At 44.9% G+C, this 15448-nt stretch overlaps 1 protein-coding gene across 1 annotated transcript in view; it reads left to right on the top strand.

Moving 5' to 3' along the window:
* Positions 1 to 15448, top strand: part of PSMA8 (proteasome subunit alpha 8) — a 16827-nt gene that overhangs the window by 899 nt on the left and 480 nt on the right. Inside the window, exons 2-5 of the mRNA XM_006104470.1 lie at positions 4010 to 4136; positions 7152 to 7276; positions 10205 to 10327; positions 15068 to 15187. Coding sequence (XP_006104532.1) covers positions 4010 to 4136; positions 7152 to 7276; positions 10205 to 10327; positions 15068 to 15187 — 495 coding nt within the window. The remainder of the gene's footprint in view (positions 1 to 4009; positions 4137 to 7151; positions 7277 to 10204; positions 10328 to 15067; positions 15188 to 15448) is intronic.

Below are 15448 nucleotides of genomic sequence, written 5' to 3'. Positions count from 1 at the left end.
GGTGAACTGAGAGAGCAGTGACATGGGGTCGGTGTGCCCTGAGGAGGCACTGACCTGACCGGGGGGCTCAGTGAGCTCGGACAGCACTGAGATGGGGGTGCACTGACCTGGGATAGAACTGCCCGGGGGGTGCACTGAGCTGGGAGTGCACTGACCTCGGAGCGAACTGACCTGGCGGCGCACTGCCTGGGGGCGCAGTGACCTGGGGGCGCACTGACCTGGGGGCGCAGTGACCTGGGGGCGCACTGACCTGGGGGCGCAGTGACCTGGGGGTGCACTGACCTGGGGGCGCAGTGACCTGGGGGCGCACTGACCTGGGGGCGCAGTGACCTGGGGGCGCAGTGACCTGGGGGCGCACTGACCTGGGGGCGCAGTGACCTGGGGGTGCAGTGACCTGGGGGCGCACTGACCTGGGGTGCACTGACCTGGAGGCACACTGACCTGGGGGTGCACTGACCTGGGGGTGCACTGAGACACGCTCTGCCCCCACCCCGAGGGAGGGCAGGGGAAGGGGGAGGGGAGGGGAGAGAACACTTCCTCCAGCCGGCTGCTCTGGCTTTACTTCTCCTCCCTCCTGAAGCCGGCTCTGACATACTCCCCGCGTAGGGGGTCATTTCCTTGGGAATTCATAATCTGTGACACAGCACCAGGCAGTATTGCTCCTTGGCCTCACATTCTCTCATTTCAGGTCTGTAACAAAAAGAGATATAAAGGGTATAGTATAATGAACTTCTGTACACCAGCTCCAATAGTTGTCAACATTTTACTGCTCTTTTTTTTTTTGGTCTTTCCCAACTTTTCCCCCTTCCTAATGGAATACTTTTTTTAAAATTGATTTGAGAGAGAGAGGGAGAGAGAGAGAAACATCAATCGGTTGCCTTCCACATGCACCCAGAACCCCACAACCTGGGTGTGTGTATTGACTGGGAATCCATCCTTCTGGTGGACAGGACGATGCTCCAACCAGCTGAGCCACGCTGGCCAGGGCCCCAATGGAATACTTTCAGTTGAGATGTTATTGCGATCACTGCAGGTTACGTGCAGTTGTAAGAAACTTGTATATGTTGCCCATTCTCTGCCAATGGTAACATTTTGTGAAACTGTGGTTCAGTCAGGACATTGATAGTGATAAAAGCCACCTATTTCATCCACATTTCTCCATTCTACTTGTACCCCGTTGTGTGTACATGGAGTTCTGCCATATCTTATTGCCTGTGTATATTCGTGTGTCCACAGGCAGGACACTGGACAGCGTCCAGCTCCAAGGAAGTCCCTCCTGCTGCTCTTCTGTGAGCGCACAGCCTCCTCACCCGCCTCTCGGTGCCGTGGCCCTACGCTCTGGCTGTCCTCATCTGTCTTGTTTCTAATATTTTGTCATTTCAGACGTCATAGGCGCGGTTCCACACTAGTGCAGGCTGACCCTTTGGGGATTTGCCTTCTGCCCTGAGATCCACCCGGTTGCTGCTTGCACCGTGTTTGATGGCTGGGCAGTGTCCATGGTGTGGATGCATCACCGTTCGGCGGTGCACTCGTTGCAGGGCATTTGGGTTTCCAGCGTGGCGTGTTATGCAGAGAGATGCTGTGAGCGTGCGTAGCGGGCTTTTGTGTGAACATAAGCTTCTGTTTCTCTGGTGTAAGTCTTAAGTGTGCCAGTACCGGGCCACACGGGCCTGCGCGTTTAGTTTTGTGAGGAGTTGCCACACTGCTGCTCGCAGTGGCTGTACCGTCGTACGTTCCCACTGGCAATGAGATTATCCGCTGGCTGTTAGTGAGCCCGTCTGTCTTTCTGTTTTGAGTCAGTGTGGGCAGTTTTTTATTTTTCTACTCTGTTATCCTTTCAGTCAGATTTTCAAATTAAATTCCTACTTTTTCCCACTTGGATATGTTTCCTTTACTCTTTTTGCCTTTTGGCTATTTTAACTAAGACATTTTAAAAAATTATTTCTTTAAAAAACTGTCTTTTGGTATTACTTACCAATTTGTTGTTTTCTCTCTAGTCATTAATTTCTGCTTTTTCCTTATTTCTCCCCTTGAGCTTAGCTTAAATATTTTTATCCCTTTTTTAACTTCTTAAATTAATTTTTAATTTGATTTTGTAAAGTGAGATTATGAATTTTCTTCTGAGCATAATTTTGTCCACGTCCAAAAGCCTTTGATATTGGGACTTTCGTTGCAAACATTTTCTAGATAGTGTGTGTTGGCAGGTTTGTTTTATTTTGTTCTTTGGGGGGAAAATGCATTTACAAAATGCTTTGGGTTTGGGTCAGCCCTGTAGGTAGTGGGTCGGGGGTGAAGAGGAAGAGGGGTGGCCCTTGGGGACAGCGCGGTGGGGGCAGGGACTGGGGGGCGTTGTTTGGGGGGTGTCAGGCCCCAAGGGCTTTCACCACATGCATGTCCCGCTTGCACTTCTGTGCCTCCTGCTGAGCCTCGCAGATCTACCACCTTCCACTGCCTCCCCCCTCCCCCTGCCCCCTCCCTCCGGCCACTAGGATGGATGGGCCGCTTGTCACTCAGCCCTCAGCAGGGAGCTCTGCACACAGCTCAGGCTGTGGCGCTGCCTGCAGAGGTGGCACACTCGTGACCCAACCCGTTGGCAGTTTTAGTTTATTTATTTAGTGGGGAATTGTTTCGGTGAGAGTTATAAAGCTTATTGCATTATCTTGTGATCACTGAATTTAAACTGATTGATTTCAATTTGGGGAAAATATTGAGATTTCCTTTGAGTCCTAATACATGTTAAATTGTAATGCCCCATGACTTGATAAGAGGGCATGGTCCCTGTAGGGTGTGAAGTTCAACACGTCAATCATAGGAGGTGGGACTTGGAGGGAGGGCTGCTGACCAGGCAGGATGGTTAGGGAAGGCCTCTTGGCCTTGAATGACCTGAATGGAGTGAGGGAACAATTGGAACAAAAGCTTTCATAAATTACCTATTTAATTGGAAGAGTGTTTTATTTAATTAAAAGATGTAATCTCAGGTCTAGGTCTGTATTTAACCTGTTCGGTATTTTTACTTCAAGAAAACTAAGTCACACCCTGGCTGGGTAGCTAAGTGGGTTGGAATGTCAACCCGATGCCCAAGGTTGCAGGTTCAATCCCCTGGTCAGGGCACATACAGGAATCGACCAATAAACACATGGATGGGCGGGACAACGATCGATCTCTCTCTCTCTCTTTCTTTCTAAAATCAATCAATAACTTTTTTAAAAGAATATGAATTTCAGAATACACCCTTTTGCCTAGGTATGTTGGATAAAACAGTACAATCTGATCACACTTGGCCACAGGCAATCATAAACACAAATACCAATATTGAAATAGAAGATTGCTATTGTAATACAGAATTGAAATTCTCATAGGTTACTCTTGAGTCCCTGAGACTAGGGCCGCTTCCCCAGAAGTCCTGTTTGAGAACTGCTCCCCTTATCCATGATTTGTGAGACTCCCCCATTTCCTTCCCCAGGGAAGGGTGGAGGGAGCAGCAGTAGCGGTTCTTCTGCTGTGTTCCTGTTCGATGGAAGCTTTGTTCTCAGTGATCTCAGGGTGGGCATGTGGTCTTTCTCTTGGCTGCTTGTGACCTCAACCCCTGTCCCTCCAAATGGTGACATACATGGATGTATCTACTCAGCGCTCTGTACGATGTCGGCTACCACCATGCTGGCACTGCCTGCCCTCTGTGAGGAATGCACATGGATTCCCAGCATCTTTCATTTTGGTTCATGTTCTGTGTTCAGATAGCAGCTCTTCAGGTGTGTTGTATGAGATTAAGCTGCTCATAGTTTCAGCGTTTGTGCTATAGTCTCCCAATTTCTAGCTGTGTGTCTGCTTTGCTTTGAGTTTGAGTAATGGTCTTCAGTAAGCCAGGATCTACGCAGCTGTTTTCTTAGAAGTCTGTTTTCTCAATTTTACTGAATGTTTAAGGAAGAGCATTTTCCTCTAAGGCATGTGTTAGAATAACTTGATATAATGTAAAACTGACAACTAACTATATTTTTTAACGGTTTGACAGGTTGGAATTCGTGGTACCAATATCGTTGTACTTGGGGTAGAGAAGAAATCAGTCGCCAAGCTTCAGGATGAGCGGACTGTGAGGAAGATCTGTGCCCTGGATGACCACGTCTGCATGGCCTTTGCAGGTACCTGTGGGCCTGAGGAATGACACCGAGCATGTTGTGTAGTCGGTCACACATGTGGGCCCACCACCGCTGTTGTGGTGCTGTATTTGCACAACACAGGGAGCTCGCCCCATTTCTTACTCAACACAAACAGTGTAGCCTGTCTTTTCTGGGAAAATCACAGCTCTGTAACCAGGATTTCTGATAGTTGAACATAAATGTCAGCAGGTATACATTATATGATCTTAATTGTAATTGTAGGTCGCTGTTTTCTTTTTAATTTTTTTATTTTGAAATAACTTTAGATCAGGAAATTATAAAAAAAAACAATAAAGTAGTCCCCTGTCTCCTTAACCAGTTTACCCCAAGGGTAACATCTTCAGACCAGTAAGTGGACATTGTTACAAGCCACAGATTGTTTTCAGATTTCACCAGGTTTACCTGCGCTCATTTGCATGTGTGTGTAGTGTTATTAGGCTTCCCAGAGTATAGATTCATGTAGCCATCACCACACCCAAGATACACAGCTCTTACATTACCACAGGCTACCCATGCTACCCCTCCTCCGCATCACTGACCTCTGGCGGTCAGTAAGCTGTTCTCTTCTCCAGCTCTATAACTCTGTCATTGTTGAGAATGCTGGATGAATAGAATCATATGGCATAAAACCTTTTAATACAGGCTTGTTTTCATTCAGCATAAACTACAACATTATTAGTAGTAGTAATAGTATTTAGTGGCAGTTAAAAAAGGAGGTGGTAGGATCTGTATGTATTGACATGAGAAATATCCCTCACATATATTAAAAATAATAAGTTACAAAAGAATATGTATGATACAGTTCTGTTTCTAAACTATAGAATTATATGGTACCTCTTATTCCCTCTGGTCCAAGCACATATCAGAAAGAAATACGGTTCTATTTTGAAAAAAATCACATTCTTTTGTTGATGTTATTATATTTTTAATGTTTGAAAAACAGTCCTTAGGGAAAAAAATCAAAGCATTTGAAAAAAAAATGATTTTCATGTACCATGTGGAATTCCATTTAATAGAAATTTTACAATATGATAGCTTCAAGGTAAGTTTGTGGCACAAATTTAAAAGCACTGGACTAAGGGCTCATTTATTCTATAATTGCTTATTTATAAACAGTGAAATTGCAATACTATATTTTTTTAATATATTTTTATTGATTTCAGAGAGGAAGAGAGAGGGAAAGAGAGAGAGAAACATCAGTGATGAGAGAGAATCATTGATCGGCTGCCTCTTGCACGCCCACTACTGGGGATCAAGCCTGCAACCCAGCCATGTGCCCTTGATCAGAATCGAACCTGGGACCCTTCAGTCCGCAGGCTGATGCTCTATCCACTGAGCCAAACCAGCTAGGGCTCAATACTATCTTTAAATAGAATTTGTTTTTTTTTCCTCTAGCCATTTAGTATTTATTAGTATAATTGTTGCTTATTATGTTAAAAACAGACACACACACACACACAACTATGATAACTCATATGGTTTGGCAAATTTGTCACTGACTCAGTTTAGTACACCTTCCTAAGTGTGCCACTTTTATGTTTCTCTGCTTTTGGGTCATATATGTTGTAAATGGAAAATACTTAGAAATCTCCTTTCTGATCACATTTTCTAAACGAGTGAAGCTTTTAATTCATCGGATAAGCTAGATCAGTCTTTTTCCATTTATTTTTTTTGTTTTAATCCTCACCTGAGGATATTTTTTCCATTGATTTCCAGAGAAAGTGGGTGGGGAGAGAGAGACAGAAACTTCCACATTCGAGAGACACATGGATTGGTTGCCTCCTGCAGGTGCCCCAACCAGGGCTAGGGAACCTGTGACTGAGGTGCATGCCCTTGACCAGGAATCAAACTGGAGACCTTCGGTCCACAGGCCAGCACTCCATCCACTGAACCACACCACCCAGGGCTCTTTCCATCTCTTTCCCTCAGATGACATCTGCATGGAGAAGAGAATCAGTTTCTCTTCCCTTAACTCTGCTTGTGATTCGCACCCGGCCCACGAGTGTGAGGGTGATCCCTAGCAGTGGCGTGTTCTGACAGCGTCTTAGTGTTGACTAGTATCAACCATCTTCAGGGACAGCGCTTCTTCTGGCTCCTATACACCTGATTGGAGATGATGTGGAAGGGGCACAAGAGTCTGTGACTACAAAATACGGATGGTTAGATGGGCACGGGATGTTTCACAGACTGTGAGTGACTGTGGGCAATGTGGTTTTCAGAGAGTGGGGAAGGAAACACTGGCCATGGAAGGTCAAATGCCAAAGACGTCTTTAATATAATAGAAATGCTTCCATGCATTCATCTTTTGGGACACTTACTTTATTTCCTTATAGAGGTGTTAGGAATTAATGACATGATGTTTGGTATGATAAAAGTAAGGCATGTTTTCTTTTTCTGGTTTCACATTTTTTATTTTCCAATCCTTAATCTTAGACAAAATGCTGAGACATATTTCAAAGTTATATTGAATGAAGTTTGAATTCAGTGGATATGTGTTTGATAATGAAATATAATGTTCATTGTTTTCATAAGAAATCCAGCTTACTTCATGGTTAGGAAATAAGTATATTAGTTTTGGAATCAGGATAGACCATCAACCTTTGAACAGTCTGCCATTGATATCTCCCCCTGAAAAAGTTTTTAAAAATATGACTACAGAGATTTTAAAAAATTATTTTTAATAAACCCTAACAACCAGCCCATCTATGAATGAAACTATTTTAATCTTTTGGAAATAGTTTACTTAACATTAATGTTTAACCAGTATTCTTTAACATCATTTTCTTTAAAAAGTAAGTAAGAATGCATCAAGTTAAGCCCTGAAGAAAATAAGTCAGAATGTCAGGTAAGGGATTTGCAAGGAATTTTACAAAGTCTTTATAATGGACATATATTGAGAAAAACAAAGGACATTATAAGAAAGATTTTGTGTTAGCTAAAACCCTTTTGACATTGAAAAAGTCCTCCTTTCTTGTAATGGTTCAACTACATTTACAGGACTGACTGCTGATGCTCGAGTGGTAATAACCAGAGCCCGTGTGGAGTGCCAGAGCCATAAGCTTACCGTTGAGGACCCAGTCACTGTCGAGTATATAACTCGCTTCATAGCATCCTTAAAACAGGTAAGCCAAGAGAGCAACCAACTGCTCCAAGCTTCTCCTTTACCATTATGGGTCCGGTCATGCAAATACTTCAGTCATTTAGTCTATGAAATCTAAGTTCTCTATTCTTTCTCACACGTCATACTCACACTGTTACTGCAGTGGAACGGTTTGATTTGATCACTAGGAATCTCAATCGGTATCAGTTGTGGAGATTATATTAAAACTAGAGGCTTGGTGCACGAAATTCACGCACTCGGGAGGGGGCGGTCCCTCAGCCGGGCCCGTGCCCTCTCGCAGTCCGGGAGCCCTCAGGGGATGTCCAACTGCCAGCTTAGGCCCACTCCCCATGAGCCTGGCTTCTGGCTGAGCGGCGCTCTCCCTGTGGGAGCACCCTGACCACCAGGGGCAGCTCCTGTGTTGAGCATCTGCCCCCTGGTGGTCAGTGCGCATTATAGCGACCGGTCATTCTGCTGTTCAGTCAATTTGCATATTAGCCTTTTATTATATAGGATTAAAAAGAGCAAGCAATCTAATCTTTTAAGAGCATTTCTTCACTTCTGAAGATAAAGAGAACCAATTTTTAGAGTTTACCAAAGCAATACCCATGATTCTTTCACCTACAAACCTACACACAACTGATAGTGTTCAGGTATAACTTCTGAATCCGTAGTAGGTATATTAATATTAAGTCTAATCATGATGTGGACAAATATGCTTTTCACTTATTATTTTATGTGCTTTTATATATGTCAACAAAGTCCTTATATAACGCTATACAGGCAGAACTCCTTTTTTTTTTTTAAACCCTAGATCACCTTCTTGGATTCTTTTTATTTTTTTTATTTTTTATTTTTTATTTATTTATTTATTTATTTTTTAAACATTTCGTTTTTTTTTAATATATTTTATTGATTTTTCACAGAGAGGAAGTGAGAGAGACAGAGAGTTAGAAGCATCGATGAGAGAGAAACATCGATCAGCTGCCTCCTGCACACCCCCCACTGGGGATGTGCCCGCAACCCAGGTACATGCCCTTGACCGGAATCGAACCCGGGACCTTTCAGTCCCCAGGCCGACGCTCTATCCACTGAGCCAAACCGGCCTCGGCTCTTTTTATTTTTTTATTTAATACATTTATTTATTGATTTCAGAGAGAAAGGAGGAGGGGAGAGAGGGAGATAGAAACATCAATGATGAGAGAGAATCATTGATTGACTGCCTTCTGCACTCCCCCTACTGGGGATCGAGCCCGCAACCCAGGCATGTGCCCTTGGCCGGAATCGAACCTGGGACTCTTCAGTCCGCAGGCTGACGCTCTATCCACTGAGCCAAGCCAGCTAAAGCCAGGCAGAACTCCTTTTATTGTTCCTCACTTTATTGCACTTTACAGATTTGCATTTATTATAAATTGAAAGTAGGACCCTCCACCAACAAAAAATTAAGACTTGCTTTATTGTGATGCTCTCTTTCTTATGGTGGTCTGGATGCTCAGAGGTCTGCCTGTAATACTGATTTTAGTTGCTATCCATAATAACTTAGGATGTTTCTAGTTTATTTCATTTTCTCATTCCTTCTCTCACTTGCTGGCTCTCAAATTGCTACTTTAATAACATCTTTGAAACAGATTTTGTTCTTTTTAAATTATATTGGGTTATTTTTTAAGATTAGAATTGGTCTTTTTGAAAATTTATTTTTATTGATTTCAGAGAGGAAGGGAGAGGGAGAGAGAGATAGAAACATCAATGATGAGAGAGAATCACTGATCGGCTGCTTCCTGCACGCCCCACACTGGGGATGGAGCCCGCAACCCGGGCATGTGCCCTGACCGGGAATCAAACTGTGACCTCCTGGTTCATAGGTCAATGCTCAGCCACTGAGCCACGTGCATAATAGGATGTAAACATTTAAAAATAGATACCGTGCTAGACGAGTCCAGAAGAAAGCTGGTGTCAAGCTGTTCAAGCCGCCGAGGTGCACGCGTTGCTGAGCTGCCTGCCGGGTGGTCTCGGCTCCCGGTCAGGACCCCTCTGCACTTCTTGTAGGGGCACCAGGCACAGTGAGTGTGGGTCCCACTCCCGGACGGAGCTCAGATCCTGGCACTCGAGTGAAACACAGTTGGTTCCCAGTGCCCTGCTGCCTGTGAGGAGAAAGCACGCTTTTTCTTTAGAGAAACAAAGAGTCCCTTGTTCTGGAGCTGACAGAAGGTCTCGGTTGGGTTTTATGTAGAGTAACTCAGTGTACGGTGGACAGAATATGCTGGACAATGACGGTACCAAGAAAAGACATTTGATAACAGTAGTGTCATGTAAGAACGCTGGTGATAATAACAATTGTCAGGCCTCTCACAGGAAGCGGGGGGGCGATCTAAGGCACAGCTAACTAAAACCAGCTTTCCGGGCGCCCCCCCCCCCCGGGGTGAGGCACTCACTTCTCTGCTGTCACAAAGGCTCAATCTTGTTATGTTACCCAACTGGGCACAAATCAATGGGAGAACAGCAGGAAGGCCATGTAGAAGTAAACAGGATATCGTTCTATAGACTGTACATTTTTAAAAATTTCATTATGGATTTGAAGTCAGTTCAGAAAGTGAGGGAAGAGAATCGGGAAGATATACAGAATAAAGAAGGTGTTATTTGATAAGTAATAGAATGGCCTTTGTATGGCCTATACCAGTGATGGCGAACCTATGACACGCGTGTCAGAGGTGACACGCGAACTCATTTTTTTGGTTGATTTTTCTTTGTTAAATGGCATTTAAATATATAAAATAAATATCAAAAGTATAAGTCTTTGTTTTACTATGGTTGCAAATATCAAAAAATTTCTATATGTGACACGGCACCAGAGTTAAGTTAGGGTTTTTCAAAATGCTAACACGCCGAGCTCAAAAGGTTCGCCAACACTGGCCTATACACAAGGTAATTACCGAAACATTTTATTTTTCAGAAATACACTCAGAGCAATGGACGAAGACCTTTTGGCATTTCTGCCCTAATTGTAGGCTTCGATGATGATGGTATCCCAAGACTGTACCAGACCGATCCCTCTGGTACTTACCATGCTTGGAAGGTGAGTCATGAATTTTTAATATATTAAAAGAAGTTGAATAGATGTATTCACCATAAATGCTTTATCACTTTACCGGGCATGATGAAAATTATGTTACATGAAAATATTGATGGTGGTAGGAACTTTATGTAACCATTTAGCCAGTTGGCAATTATGATGGTTTCTGGTGGATAGAGAAACACTTTGGCTTATTAATCACAGGGTTTTTCCTTTACATTTGGAAAGATGTGACAACCCTAAGTGCATACGAATGGCCAGGTGAGAAATACCCAGTCCCTGCTCATCGCCACCCTTCCACTGACTGCCACGTCACGTGGCTGCTGCTCCGAGGAGAGGCACGTGTCTTCCTGCTTTTAATAAAGATGAGAGAGCCTGTCAGCTCCAAACTGAACCCTTCAGTGCACCCTCTGTTCTAGGAGTCGGAGCGCCCAAACCATGACTTTATCCCCATGTGTCAGCACATCGCAGTGACGGCCTCACCACCCCTGGGATGCAGCTTTTATTTGTCGGCTGGTTTTTGAGTCGCTATGCGTGTTTCAGCACCAGCCACCTGCTGTGTCTAATGGCGCACTTCAGTCTCATGGTGCCCATAGACACCAGTGGCGGTGTTCCGAGATGAATTTTTGTATATTCTGATACATAAGAATAAGACCATGCCCCAGAATCTAGGATAAGTGATTTTGACTAGTAAACGTTTAAATACGGCCCGGCCGGCGTGGCTCAGGGGTTGTGCATCGACCTACGAACCAGGAGCTCATGGTTCGATTCCTGGTCAGGGCACACGCCCAGGTTGCGGGCTCCATCCCCAGTGTGGGGGATGCAGGAGGCAACCAATCAATGACTCTCTCTCATCATTGGTGTTTCTATCTGTCTCTCCTCTCCTTTCCTCTCTGAAATCAATAAAAAATATATTCTTAAAAGGTTTAAATACTTAGGTTTTAAAATAATGTTATGAAGAGTTTATGTTACTATATTAACATCCAGATAAATTAATCGGGAAATCTGGCCTTGATTTTTAAGCCTGTATTAACTAACGTATTTGATTTGAGCTGACCATACTCATACTACTTTACAAACCAGTTAACCAATCCAGTAAAACAGAGGCTGGTATTCTTACCACAGAGATCTGGATGCTGTGTTAGCTGCACACCCTTTAAGCCACCTGCACATCCCATGGGCTATCAGAGGCTGTGAGTGTACCTGCTGCAAATACCAGGCTTGTTCCTGCCACTTAGAAACCTTGTACATGTGCCTCCAGATCTCTGCCTACACAAAACGAATGGTTACCCTGAATCTCTGTCTTCTGCTTGCATTGATCATTACGTCATGACTCTTCATTTCAGTTTCATAACAATTTCCACGTTGATGTAATTTTCCATTTTATTGTGGTTGCTCCCTGAGGTCACACATAGAAGCATTTTTTATTTCAAAGTCCATGGACATGGGCAGTAGGGTAGTGAAAACCTGGAGGTGGGAGTAGGAATTGGGAGGAGGGGGACAGGGGGAGGGAATGGGAAATATCTGTAATGTTATCAACAATAAAAACAAAAAAATAAAAGATCTGAAAAAAATGTTCATTGAAAGACAAAAAAAAAAAAAAAAAAGCCAGGAGACTTTCCTAGCTCAAAGGAGACTAAACAGACAAACACCCAAGGTCTTTGATTAGACCCTCGATGGGGAACAGTCACAACCAGAGATATTAAATGTACTCGGCGATGGTATGTGTCAGCCTCAAGCTTTGGGGAGTGGACTTACCGTGTTATATTTTAAAAATCCCTGTTTTAAGGGAATTGACAGAAGTATTTAGGGCCAAATGTTATGACATCTTCAACATTAAAAAAGCATGCAATGTGTGTGTAAGTAAATGGAGAGATAATACAAATATCTCAAAATGTTAATAACATGAATCTAGGTTAAAAGGTGCATAGTAGTTCATTGTTCTCTCAGCTTTTCATAGGCTTGAATGGCAAGTTAGAAAATTGAGGAAAGAGAATAGTAAGAAGGAGGAAGTGACGATGGCTCTTTAAGAAGTTTAGCTGTAAAGGGGAGCAGGGAGATGGGACAGCAGCTACTGGGGAATGTGGGTTCAGGGAAGGTGTTTTTCCAGACTTGACACTATACAGGATCCGTTTAGTCAGCAACAGTATTCAGCTCGGAACATGCTGGACACTGAGCAAGCCGACAGTCTGCTCTCAGAGAACGGACATGCCGGAGGCGGCAGGGAGACGAGGAAATGGACAGCATGTTGGCCTGTGGTGGTACCACGTGCCACCCGGGTGGGGGTCCCCGGGTGGGGGTCAGGAGCGCAGCATGGGCATCACCGGTGCAGCTGGAAATGCAGGGCAGCAGCTCGCAGACCTCTAGTCGGGAGCGCTGTCTGCCTTCCCGAGACCCCATGGAATCCTGACCCGTGAGGACCTCAGAAGTCCCGCCTGCTCTGGAGAAGCAGAGTCAGATGGGGGCTGAGGAGGGGGAGGGGGGTGCGGTCTGAAGAGGGGGTCTGGGAAGCAGGATGTGAGCAGAGCCGGAGAGAGGTGAGGGAGCACAGTGTGGCCAGGGCTGGGGTCCCAGACGGGACAGACGCCAGTGCAGATGCTCTGAAGAGCGGCTTCCTGGTGTGTGTGGAATGGGGGGGGGGGGCGGGAGGAGAAGTCGGGGCAGAGGCAGGACATGAGATGGCAGAGGCGTCTACGCAGCAGGGAGTGGGAATCGCAGAGGGCCCTCCTCACACTTCTTCGCAAAATTGTGCATTTTACTCTGAACAGGACCGGAAGCCAGTTTTAGCAAAAACAGACCCATTAAAGTGACTCTTTTTAAAGGACCCTTCTGGCTACTATGAAAACCATCTATGAAAAAACCGTATGGAGAGAGCAAGGATGGGTGCAGGTGATAATAAGAATAGGTGGCTGAGCGTTGCCCACGCACCAAGAGGCCGTGGGTTCGATTCCAGCCCAGGCACATGCCTGGGTTTCAGGCTCGATCCCCAGTAGGGGCGTGCAGAAGGCAGCTGATCAAGGATTCTCTGTCCATTGATGTTTCTCTCTCTCCCTTTCCCCTCTTCTCTCTCTAAAATAATCGATTAAAAAATACATTTTAAAAAATAGGTGATTTGAGTTTGGTGAAAAGTGGTTAGATGTTGGTTTTATTTTGCAAGATGAGGAATGGTGTGAGGCTTTGCTTAACGGATATAAGGTGTGAACGAGAAGGAAGAGTAGCTGAAAGGTTTTGGAATATGTGTACATTTATGAAAATGACAGTGAAGAGGGGGATTCTGAGGATGTAGAGGAAAGTGGAAGACATAGAAGGAGAGACTCCAAATAGGTACAGTGGCATGGAACTCAGGGTGAAAGTGGGCGGGTAGGAGCATGGACAGTTTTAAGTGAAAGAAATGATTGTGTTTAGTGGAACATTTCAGACATATACCTAAGAATACAAAAATGCTATCAGTGCATGCGTGTACTCACCAAGTTCAAACAGGTGCTGACATGTGACCAAGTGAAACGTGGGACCGATGAAGGTGATGGCACAGCACTCGGGCGCCACCGGCCAGCTCCACGCAGCCGGAGCGTCCTGTGCGGCCTCCACCTCGTCCCCTCCTCCCGCCGCCGCTCTCTCCGGCTCCAGGAGACCGCTTCCTGCAGTTGGATGTTTGTCTTTTCTGTGCAGAACTTGACACGGTGGCTGCACATGGAAGCGCCCAGAACAGTCGGGGCTGTTTTGCATTTTACCCCGATACGATGTTAGGCATGATTGCTCACTAGTGAGCCGACGGTGACAAATAGGGGTGTGTGTGGCCTTCAGGGACACTTGGTTGTCACTGCTGCATCAGCAGACAGAGCTGCTCAACAGCCTGCAGTCACAGGACAGCCCCTCTTTCCCAGCAAAGAATTCTCTGTTCCCAATGTCAGTGGTGTTGAGGTGAAGAAAACTCACGTTAACCTTCCCAGCCCTTCATTTCTCCCCCGTGAACTGGGTTAGTAATGTTACCAGTGTAATTGTTTGGGGGGTGGTTGGGTTGGATGAGTTAATTCATGTGAAATGAACAGCGTAGTGCCTGGCACATACGTGCTCTGTTCATGTAAGTTACTGTCATCTCCATCATCACCGTCCTAGTACTCGTCTGGAATTGAGAGTGAGTGACAGGAACCTGCATAAACTACCTGTGGCCAAACAGCGAGGGAAGTGTGCTTGCCTTTTCCTTCATTTGATGAAAAATGCTGAAGAAATAGAAAACTGGGGACTGGAACAGAAGAAGCCCTTCTTGCTTATAAAGTCAAAGAAGATAATGAATGTAATAATTAATGTATATCAGTCTAAATTCTCAGAACATGACGCGCAGTGCCATTCATGTAAACAGCTTTCTTCACGTTGATGTTCTTTTTTCCCTTGTTTTTCTTCCTTTTGCACCAAAGTCTCACCTTCTCTCCTCCCCACACCTCACGGAGTTTCAGCTCTTTCCATCTATCCTGCTGTCAAGAACTTGGGAATATTAGAGCGACAGACGCATTGGCCAGTAGAAAGCATGGGTGTGTCTGAAAGTTACTCCTGCTGGCGCTACAGATTACTCATGGGAGTGACCAGTGAGCTGTTGAAATGTTTGCTACGTTTCAAACCTACAATTTTCATTTAGCAATTACGCTAAGAAATACTGGAGTAAACTGTAAATCTTTAAACTTCACTTAGTAACCATAAATTCCTTCATATTGCAGTATTACTAAGCGTTATCTTCTATTTTTCAAGGCAAATGCAATAGGCCGAAGTGCTAAAACTGTCCGAGAATTTCTAGAAAAGAATTACACAGAAGACGCCATAGCTAATGACAGTGAAGCTATCAAACTAGCAATAAGAGCTTTGCTAGAAGTAAGTGATCTAATCCTATATAATAAAAGTGTAGTATGCAAATTGTCCCCTCCACCAGGAGTTCATCTGGGAGTTCGACCAGGGGGCGGGGCCAGCCAGGGGAAGGAGGGAGGTCCCGGCCAGCAGCAGCAGCCGGTGGCCAGGGGAAGAAAGGAGAGGGAGGTCCTGGCCAGCAGTGCTGGGAACCCTACCAGTGCACGAATTTTGTGCACTGGGTCTCTAGTAAAGGATATTCAGGAAAGCAGAGGTTTTTGTCCTTTA

Source organism: Myotis lucifugus, unplaced genomic scaffold (genome assembly GCF_000147115.1).
Source record: "Myotis lucifugus unplaced genomic scaffold, Myoluc2.0 scaffold_575, whole genome shotgun sequence".
NCBI lineage: Eukaryota > Metazoa > Chordata > Mammalia > Chiroptera > Vespertilionidae > Myotis > Myotis lucifugus.
Note: the sequence above shows the minus strand (reverse complement) of the source record. Positions and strands in the feature narration are given on the sequence as shown.